The 10,233-nt window shown below is 34.8% G+C and overlaps 1 protein-coding gene across 2 annotated transcripts; it reads left to right on the top strand.

Moving 5' to 3' along the window:
* The first annotated feature begins 1,790 nt into the window (after positions 1 to 1,790).
* LOC311284520 (interleukin-21 receptor) lies at positions 1,791 to 9,185 on the top strand. 2 transcript variants are annotated; one of them, XM_084399554.1, is made up of 9 exons: positions 1,791 to 1,900; positions 2,560 to 2,635; positions 2,774 to 2,903; positions 3,069 to 3,238; positions 3,346 to 3,491; positions 5,294 to 5,459; positions 5,567 to 5,654; positions 5,736 to 5,802; positions 8,786 to 9,185. In XM_084399554.1, exons 2-9 carry the CDS (start codon positions 2,572 to 2,574, stop codon positions 9,083 to 9,085), a joined length of 1,131 nt encoding a protein of 376 aa, XP_084255680.1. In that variant the 5' UTR covers positions 1,791 to 1,900; positions 2,560 to 2,571; the 3' UTR covers positions 9,086 to 9,185. The 2 variants fall into 2 exon arrangements, with proteins under 2 accessions (XP_084255680.1, XP_084255679.1); XM_084399553.1 differs by having other exon boundaries at positions 5,291 to 5,459.
* The last annotated feature ends 1,048 nt before the right edge of the window (positions 9,186 to 10,233 follow it).

Here is a 10,233-nt window from a genome sequence, read left to right as displayed (position 1 = left end):
AATTCTCACCTGTACAGTAGAGGGCGCAGCTCAAACTAACCTTTCAGGTGTGAAAGGTTATCTTATTCTTATATCTTATATTTCAGAGATTTTTGCCTATTGGTAAGGTTGAATTGGATCATTGAAGGTCAGCACCAAAGACATTGGTTAATAAAGTGAGATTAAATACACAAAGTATAGGCTATTAGTATTATTTGATATTTAATTATTGCAATTATTGCGTAGTATTCTGAGTTCACATTTTACCGTTTTTATTTATTTTAGGGAATACTGATTGTGTTTTTGTGCAATTGAAATGAATGCACGCTCACATTTAGTCTATAACCATTATGTTTACACACGACGCCTTCGCGATTGGAAAAGTAATCTGATTACATGATTACACAATACTTGTAATGCCTCAGCGATGCCACTGCTTTTCAGTCCACAGTTCTCGAAAGAACCATTCTGTCCTTGGTGTGAAGAGCAGTTTAATATCTAAAAGCTCTTTCCACTATAAAGAACCTTTAGTGCAACGGATATGTTACAGATTCTTCATTAAACCATCGATGCCAATAAAGAACTTTTATTTTTAGTTGCGGATCAGTTCATATTTTGAGACGTTACATGCAATCAACCTATGTGAGTGTACATGTATGCGGATAAACATATTTATATTCGTATAAATTATTTACCCACCTCAGATCACATATGAATGGTGTTCAAGGCTGTAATGACAGTGTAAAAGAAAGACAGATAGATGTGTGCCAGCCAGTGCTTTAAAAAAAAAAAAGGAACTGATGAGGTTAGGTCGGCTAGGCTAGGTCAGTCAGATCAGTTGCGACGACGACAATGTTGAAATTCAGTGGTGAGGATTCTGAGACATCAGACAATGAAAACTTTTATGTCGTCTGTACGGAGCCATCTGGCAACTCAAAGCCAGAGGAAGTGGGGGTAAAAATGGGGCCCATGCAGTCTCTGGGGTCACCGAGCCTGCAATCCAGGGTTTAACACACTGATTTTGACCAATGGTACTCTGATTGCGAACATTCAAAGACACACACACATTTTTATGTTAGATCTACGTTCTTTACACAGGTACACTGCAGTCGAGGGTTCATTGAGCATAAATACTGTTAAGGACGTTTGTTCTTGTAAGTAGACTCTTTACAGACATACGTCAAACAGTAAGTGGATCTTAAGCTGTGGTCAGTCAAGAAAGAAGCATATTGTTCTTTTGGATTGTTTCAGTAAACCTGTTTTTGAAGCATATTGTATTGGATGGCTGCTGTTTTTGCTTATTTTGCCCGGTAGCATGCATTTGACATCAACTCATAAGGATTGTGATATTCTTACAGAGGTTTGAATTGGTGCCTTTTGTAGTGAACAAATGTGATACTTTGTATAAAAGTTTGACCAGTCTAGCTTTATAATTCAGTGAGTTAGACACTGAAACAAAAAGTGTTACAAGCACACCCGGGTTTCTCCCTATATATCCAACTTTATTTAAAGAGCTGGGCGAGAATATTAGCTATATTATCACCCGGCTCTTTATATAACGGTGGATGAAACAGGCTATGTTTTTAGGCTTTCAAAGCAGTTTAAAGCACCAAACAGAAGTGTGATAATAGTGGTTAGGAAATGTCTGAAACTTGTCACAGAGTTTGCTGATCTGAATGCTCAACTGTGAAAAGGTTTGAGATGATAAGAGATCAGATGACTGATAGACTTGATCATCAAAAGGATGAGAGAGAGAGAGAGAGAGAGAGAGAGAGGGGGAGGGAAAGAGAGACAGGGGGGGGGGGGAGAGAGGGAGAGAGAGAAAGAGAGAGCGAGAGAGAGAGAGAGAGAGAGAGAGAGAGAGAGGCACAACTGAAACTCTTTTCTGTTCGTGTGAAACCAGAAACAACAGCGACTTCAGGTAGATTTTCTATCACTCTTGCTTTTATTATATTTCAATACCACATTCTTTTATTTCTGCCAAGTGTGTTTGCTTTGGTTTAAAGAAAATGATTTAGTTTCATTCTTTTGTTGATCCTTTAGTAGTATTTGATGTATTTTCCATACTTCTTCAGTGTGTAGCAGTAAAGTATAAAAGAAGACCCACAATCCTCAGTGGACTGAGAGAGACTCTGAAAATAAGTTTATTTAGTCAAATAACTGGCTCATTTTACCTGCATACACAACTATCTCAATGCATCTCTTAACAGATTCAAAAGTAAAATTTGCAGTGTTTCTGCAGTAGTGTTGCGTGGAAGCTACAATGAAGAACGTGACTTTGGTTTATTGCATTCATGCAAGCTTCAGAAAATGTCAAATCAACATCACAGCTAATATTTTGGAGACAGTTTCCTGTTTTTTATTGTAAAAGGTCTATACTACAAAAAAAGTTTCTACCTTAAAATTTTAAGTACAATCAACTACATTAGGCTGACTTAAAAAAAATGAGTTGAATCTTGTATAACATAAAAAAAGTTTTTTTTAAAGTTAAAGCAATGTAAAAACATATGTAGTCAACTTATTGATTATATCTTTTTTTACTTTTCTTTTTATATTGATTGGTCTATTTGTTTGTTACAGGTTAAAGACAACATGCATCGCTCTTCTTTCATTCTGATTTGTTTGTCTGATGTTTTGTCAAGTTTCATCACTTTGGGTAAAAATTTCTGCTCACATTGTTATATATATATATATATATATATATATATATATATATATATATATATATATATATGGATATATCCTATGTGTTTATTGTGATGTATTATATGTCGTCTATAAAACTGTGTTCCAGATGATCAACGTAGTCTGGAGTGCCTCAGTAATTATTTATCCATCATCACCTGCTCTCTGAACATCTCGGATGAGTCTGTGGGCAACGCAGACGAATCGTCCTACTGGCTGCACTTCAGAGCATATGAAGAGTGAGAATACAGCACTGAATCACAATCACACGTCAATCAATCAATCAATCAATCAATCAATCAATCAATCAATCAATCAATCAATCAATCACATCACAAACATACAATCAAACACTGGCGTGCATGCTAGCTTGAAGTAATGATAAAGAATCTGTTTTTGTGTAGAGAATATAACTGCACACTGAAGAGGAGAAAACAGTCATTTCTATGTGAGCTGGATTTATCACCGAATGTGTTTTTCAACGATATGGACAGCTACGAAATCTCCCTCCATTCCGGTTACCATGGCAACAGCTCCGTCCTACTAGAAGAAGACTTCATGCCTTATAAACATAGTAAGAGCAAGTGCACGCATGTCTGGCACTCGAGCCCACAGTAACTGCACAGTTCGTTATTGGTGTGTGTGTGTGTGTGTGTGTGTGTGTGTGTGTGTTTGTTGTAGTTCGCCCGGTCCCTCCGTCTAACCTGTCTCTACTGTGGGAGAAGGACAGGGCTCTTTTCCAGTGGGAAAGCGGATATGATCCAGACTCAGACTTTTCCCTCATTCCCCACCTCCAGTACCAGCTCAGCGTGTACAGCGAGCACAAGGTGTGTGTGTGATAGCGAATAATAGCAACACTATATTATTTTCATTCTTAAAAAAAAAAAAAAAAAAAAATATATATATATATATATATATATATATATATATATATATATATATTACTTTTTCGATTTTGGGTGATCTATTTTAATAGGAAATCACTTTCTTAAAACGTTCCTAGTCTTATAGTGCACAATTCACAACCAGTTCATGTTATTCTAAAGAATAAAAACGTTGGTATTTATATTCTTAAAGGGACAGTTCACCCAAAAATGAAAATTAGCCCATGATTTACTCACCCTCAAGTCATCCTAGGTGTATATGACATTCTTCTTTCTGACGAATACAATCAGAGTTATATTAAAAAAAAATGTCCTGGCTCTTCCAAGCTTCATAATGGCAGTGAATGGCCGTTTCTGTTTTGAAGTCCATAAAAGTTCATCCATCCATCATAAAAGTTCATCTATCCATCATAAAAGTGCATCCATCCATCATAAAAGTGTATACATCATTCAACACCTCATCCAACTATAAGTTTAATAAATCAAACATAAAAATGGAAATAAATTACTTTTTGACAAATTAATAGATGTTTAAACCTGTAATTTTCATGTTTTAAAATGTAGTGAAATAGAGAATTGAGGCTGCTTTTTTCATACATCCAAAACATATAGTGACCTTCAACTTTCAAGACCCAAGAAAAAAAGGGTAAACATTTCTTATATATATATATATATACAGTATATATATACAGTGCTATGCATAAGTGAATACACCCATGCTAAAGTTGACTAAAAAGAGGAATAAAAAATCATATTTTGGAAATTGAACTTAATGCCTTAATTTAAAAAATTAGGAAAAATCCAACCTTTAAGGACACCAATTTTCTTTGTGAATGAATAATGTATCGTAAATAAATAAATGTTCTTCCTTAAAATACATGGTGCATAAGTGTGTACACCCCTATGTTAAATTCCCATAGAGGCAGGCAGATTTTTATTTTTAAGTATTTAAAAAAAAAAAAAATTAGGATACTATGCATCCTGATAAAGTTCCCTTGGCCTTTGGAATTAAAATAGCCCCACATCATCACATAGCATTCACCATACCTAGAGATTGGCTCTGATATGTGATGATGTGGGGCTATTTTAATTCCAAAGGCCAAGGGAACTTTATCAGGATGCATAGTATCCTAAAAAAATTTTTTTTTAAATACTTAAAAATAAAAATCTGCCTGCCTCTATGGGAATTTAACATAGGGGTGTACGCACTTATGCACCCTGTATTTTAAGGAAGAACATTTATTTATTTACGATACATTATTCATTCACAAAGAAAATTGGTGTCCTTAAAGGTTGGATTTTTCCTCATTTTTTTAATTAAGGCATTAAGTTCAATTTCCAAAATATGATTTTTTTATTCCTCTTTTTAGTCAACTTTAGCATGGGTGTATTCACTTATGCATAGCACTGTATATATGATTTGTGTCACATTACAGTGAAACAATTTGTGGAAGTCGTTTCATGGTGTTAACGTGTGAAGTCTCGTGCACTTTATTGCTTACTAACTCCTTATGAGGTGTTTTTCTATCCATTTCTATTAACGCCTCTTTTTCACAAGTGTCTATTTTACACCACAAGCGTAGCAAGAAATGCAGAAACATGATTACCCTGTCTAACGGTCAAACTACGCCCTTGTTATGCACCAGTTTGAAAATGTCACTCATTTGTCACTGAACTTCTAAAGTTAATGTTTGAGAACGCTTATAAATTCTTTGTTATAAATGACAATGCATGTGTTTCAGCAGTGTGAGGTAAAAGCTGCTGAACGGAAGGTGTATGTGGACGAGTCTAGATTTGAACCTCACACAAGTTACACAGTGCGTGTGAGATCTCGGCCGGATGAAGTGCATTATAAAGGCGTGTGGAGTCCGTGGGCCCCTGCGATACACTGGAGGTCAGGGGACATTCTCAGTGAGTCCGATTGGATAACAGGCAAACAAATGCATGGGAGAAACAGTAAAGATGACAGCTGCAGTTAGATACTGTGTTTAAGATTCATCTGACTTTGTGTGTTTTAGAAAAGACTCCGGTATCTTCCCATATTGCTTGGTATTTTCTTCTTTTGCCTTTGCTGCTGGTCCTTCTGTCCTGCATCCCATATTCCAGGTGAGAAACATCCTGAAATTCTTTGATTTCTTCCATCTTTAGTCATGTAGGCTACATAAATGATGGATGTTTGTGTTGTAGATGGAGAAAGGATGATTATATACCATCACCAGCCCCTTATTTCAGAGACTGGGATGTAGATGTTCAGGTAACTTCCAACATATGCGTACACCAAAACAGTTTACATAGTTTTACCAGTAGATGGCGACACGTTACTGTGTTTAGTGAGTCATTAGAATCATTCACTCAAATGATTCATTCAAAAACGCTGATTCATTCTGGAACGGAAAAAACTCTTGCCATCTTCGAAATGCCAAACCAATATTAATTCTTGTTTTATTACGAGCTCTGTCTCGTTCTCTTTTTGCCAACACAGGTTCAGTGTTTGTTGTTTAAAGCGTGATTTCCCCGGAGGTTTGAGATTTAGCTGCTCAATGTCAACCTTTCTCGCTCGTGACAACTTACCTCTGCCACTCAAACACCAGACACACATTAAAGTAGCTGGAGCAACTTATCTATTTAATTAGGGGTGTAACAATATATCGTGTCACAATATATCGCAATACAAAAATGCAACAATATGTATCGTGGATAGTGACAGTATTGTGTATAGTTCACCCAAAATAAAAATTACTGTGTGAGAAAAAATTCAAGTTTTCAGAGTTTTAGTGTCAGTACTACATTAAAATACTATATATAATGTATAAAAATGTAATGAGGGAGTATTTGTGGGTCCTGGTAATGCCAAATGTCTTATGTTACCAGTAAAAAGTGGCCTACATTATTTAAAATATTTCTGCGAGCATGTTTGTCTAAAATAATTCTGTATTTTCAGCTTCAGAATCATGAATATTTGTATTCTCAATTGTCCTGTGCATTGGGTTACCAGCACCAAGTCCAAGCCTATTCATTTACATCCACAATGTAATCCCAAATTTATCATTTTAATCAACAGTACATTGTTTGTTTGCCTTTTATCATATGTCTTGGAGTATCGCAATAATATCGTATCGTGAGTTCAGTATCGAATCGTGACATGAGGGTATCGTTACACCCCAACTATTTATGGATATGACAAGACACGAACTGGCGAGTGACGTATGTAAGCAATTTCCCGCGAAAACCATCCCGTCAGGTCTAAAATATAAACACCTTACCATAGTGAATCAGGGTAAGACAAAAACACGTTTTGAAAGAAGGATTGATGATGTATTGACTCATTGTTTACATTTTGTTAATTGTGAATAAATAAAGTTACATAGTTAATGTACATTTAAATAAACTGTTGAATTTTACATCTTCTGACGATGTGATTGGCGTTTGCCAATGTAACAGTTTGAGGAATTAATGTCTGTTGCACAAGTTATGCTCAAAGTTTTTAAAAAGCATCTCTAACCCTAAATATAAGCAATAATAGTGATGCTCGACTGTAATTAAGTTTTATATTGCAGCAAAATAATGGTTTTCCGTGGATGAATACACTTAGATTTCTTGGAATGCAGATCTAGAATAGTTATTGTTATTGTTAACTAAAACTTTTAAAAATCGTTCTCTTTAATTGAAACGATGCTGAAGTAAAATAAGATAAAAATATTAGATGAAAATCTAAATTGAAAAAGTTCACTCGATATTAGAAATGTTGCCTATGCAACAAACTAAAACAAAAAAAATACTAAAACAATTTTAAAATGAAAACTGTATGAAAAATATAATAAAAGCTATTTCAAAATATTCATAAATACTATAACAGGAAGCTTTTTCAAATCAGATATGAGAAGGATTTTTCGGTGCGTTATCAGATATAAGATATCAATCACGTTTCTGACTTTGCAACCTCATTTGGGGATTTGAACACCGCAGAATTAGCTAGATTTATGTTAAGTTCTCTTAACGCAGAGACGTGTCAATTCTCCTTGTGATTGTGGTCAATGCTGGTGCTGGAGTAACATGTTGGAGAAAGACACTATAGTCTGCAAATAAATAATTCATCAATCACTTGCTTTCAGGCTTCACAGCGAAACACTTGCTGTGTTTCTCAAATCTTCTAAATTCAAGTCTCAGATAGGAATGTGGTATTCTGTTTCAGCACAAGTAAACCTTTTACATTTAATCAATGATCTTCATTCTTACACTGTGTGGCCTCCTCCCATGATTCTTGGCTGATCTTGATAGATGGTTAAAGATGGTTTCTGGTGTTAGAATTAATAAGATCTGAAGATTTGCATTGGTGGTGTTACTTGGTGTGACATTTCATCTTACACATTTAACCCTATGATTATTCAAGGATTGTCAAATCTAGCCTAAAGCATAAAGTACACACAGGTTGAAGTTGAATGACGTAGATTCCCTTGTAGTTGCGGCTCAGACCACAAAACTAGTCACATGGGTACATTTTTTTTTTAATTGAGATTTATACATCATCTGAAAGCTGAATAAATAAGCTTTCCATTGATAACCAGGATAATCTGGAATCTGAGGGTGCAAAAAAATCAAAACATTGAGAAAATCTCCTTTAAAGTTGTCCATTTATGTTCGTGATTGTGCTGCATTCACTCACAAAAATAAATGCTTTATATATTTACGGTAGGAAATGTACAAAATATCTTAATATCCTAATGATTTTTGGCATAAAAGAAAAATCGATAATTTTGACCCACACAATGTATTGTTGGCTATTGCCACAAATATACCCATGCGACATGTGACTGGTTTTGTGATCCTGGGTCACATATGTCCTTCACCCTTCTCCTACGCTATGTGTTGTTTGTCTTAGACTCTTCTCCTTCTTTACTATCATCTTCATCAATCTTACAGCTCCGCTTGTAGTTTGACAACTTACTCTTGTGGCCTCTCGTTAACCTCTGTGGTTAGTAGCAAACATTAAGTTCATGAATTTAACTTTGACACATGTTGCTCATTTCATCCTGTTATACAGGAAGTCAAGTATATGTTTATACTCCACATCAATATCAGTACTTAAAGCATTAAGTACAACTTTAAAAGCAAGCAAATAACATTTCATTGAAACGAGTAAATAGCAACATCAATATCAAAACAGTTGGTCCTGACCAAATGAACTGGCATTGTCTTAATACATCACTGTTAATGGTTAATGGTGTGTGTATTTTCAGATCAGTTCAATGCGATTCGGTAAGGTGAGAGATGTAATGCAGGGGGAGGAGTCTCTCCAGATTGACATTCTGAGGGAGAGCACAGACACACACCCTCAACAGACCATCTTAGTTTATGAGATGGGAACCATTGACCAGGATGACCCCACGCCCCAGTCTCCCAGCATGCCCCATTCTCCTGTGGGGTCAGATGTCGACTCGGGCTGTTGGATTCGAGATTTTGCTGTAACAGAGAGAGGAAGCATCACATGCAGCGAGGACTACTGCACACTCTCCAACTCACACACTTATGCCATCTAACAGTACCGGTCAATACGATTTTTTTTCATTATTTAGCAAGGATGCCTTAAATTGATCAAAAGTGATGAAAATGTATAATGTTACAAAAGAATTCTATTTCAACTTTTTTAACTTTATATTCATCAAAGAATTCTGAAAAACATTTCAGCTTTACAGAAAATGCAGCTTTATTCACAAGAATAAATTGTATTTTAAATTGCAATAATATTTCACAATATTATTGTATATTTGATCAAATGAATGCAGCCTTGGTGAGCAGAAGAGCCTCAAAAACATTTGAAAAACGTACCAACCCCAAACTTTTGACCGGTGTGTTGAAAATGCTAAATTTGAGCGACAATTAATGGATTTTTATCAGTGTTGGGAGTAATTAATTACTAAGTAATCTAATTACTTTTCCCTTGAAAAAAGTAAGGGATTAATCTTCATTTATGTCATTTAATTAATTACTTGTGATACAATTGCTGTAAATACAATAATTCTACATAAAATAGTGGATTTAACCTAAAATTTTAATCTCAAAAATAGTTTTTAATGTAAACGTCTCCTTTGACACACTTTGGTCAGTTCAAGAATAATTTATGTAATAATTGTACATTGTTTATTTGAAAGAAGCATAAGTGCAGTTTTGTGTCTTCCCTTGTGTTGTTCGACGGGTCCAGGTTGATACGGGATTTAAAATATAATTAGTAATAAGCAATATTTTTTAGAGCGTGATTAGTACAGTAATCCAGTTACACTGATGTAAATATTTTTCATAAGTATCTTACCCAACACTGCATTTTACATACTATATGCGCTTTTGCACAAAAGTATAAATGAAAATGTATCCAGTCGTGTATAATCTAATTGCTTTCAGTTTGCAAATCCTGATATATCGCTGAACAACGCAGTTTATTTGCCACAATTTACATGCAGTTAAGTAGCAAATAATCAGTCAAAATGACTGTTTTAAGGCGCACAAAAAAAAAAAATCTGACTTGTTTGCAAACATTTGACAAGTTAAGGAATTTTGACCCAAGATTTTTTTTAAATACTTGCTAAAAATGCTAAATCTAAAATGTATAATATTTTTAACTCTATTTGTATATTTAAAGCTATTCTAAAATGCTGTAATTTTACTGCTATAGCCTTTCGTTTGTCTAAAT

Source organism: Rutilus rutilus, assembly GCF_951802725.1.
Source record: "Rutilus rutilus genome assembly, chromosome: 24".
Taxonomy (NCBI): Eukaryota; Metazoa; Chordata; class Actinopteri; order Cypriniformes; family Leuciscidae; genus Rutilus; species Rutilus rutilus.
Note: the sequence above shows the minus strand (reverse complement) of the source record. Positions and strands in the feature narration are given on the sequence as shown.

Excerpts from the sequence above, each read along its gene's own strand:
- LOC311284520 (XM_084399553.1), top strand. The coding sequence starts at position 2,572 with ATGCATCGCTCTTCTTTCATTCTGATTTGTTTGTCTGATGTTTTGTCA. Across the intron at positions 5,460-5,566 it reads GAGGTCAGGGGACATTCTCA|AAAAGACTCCGGTATCTTCC; the intron begins GTGAGTCCGATT and ends TGTGTGTTTTAG. Across the intron at positions 5,655-5,735 it reads TCCTGCATCCCATATTCCAG|ATGGAGAAAGGATGATTATA; the intron begins GTGAGAAACATC and ends TTTGTGTTGTAG.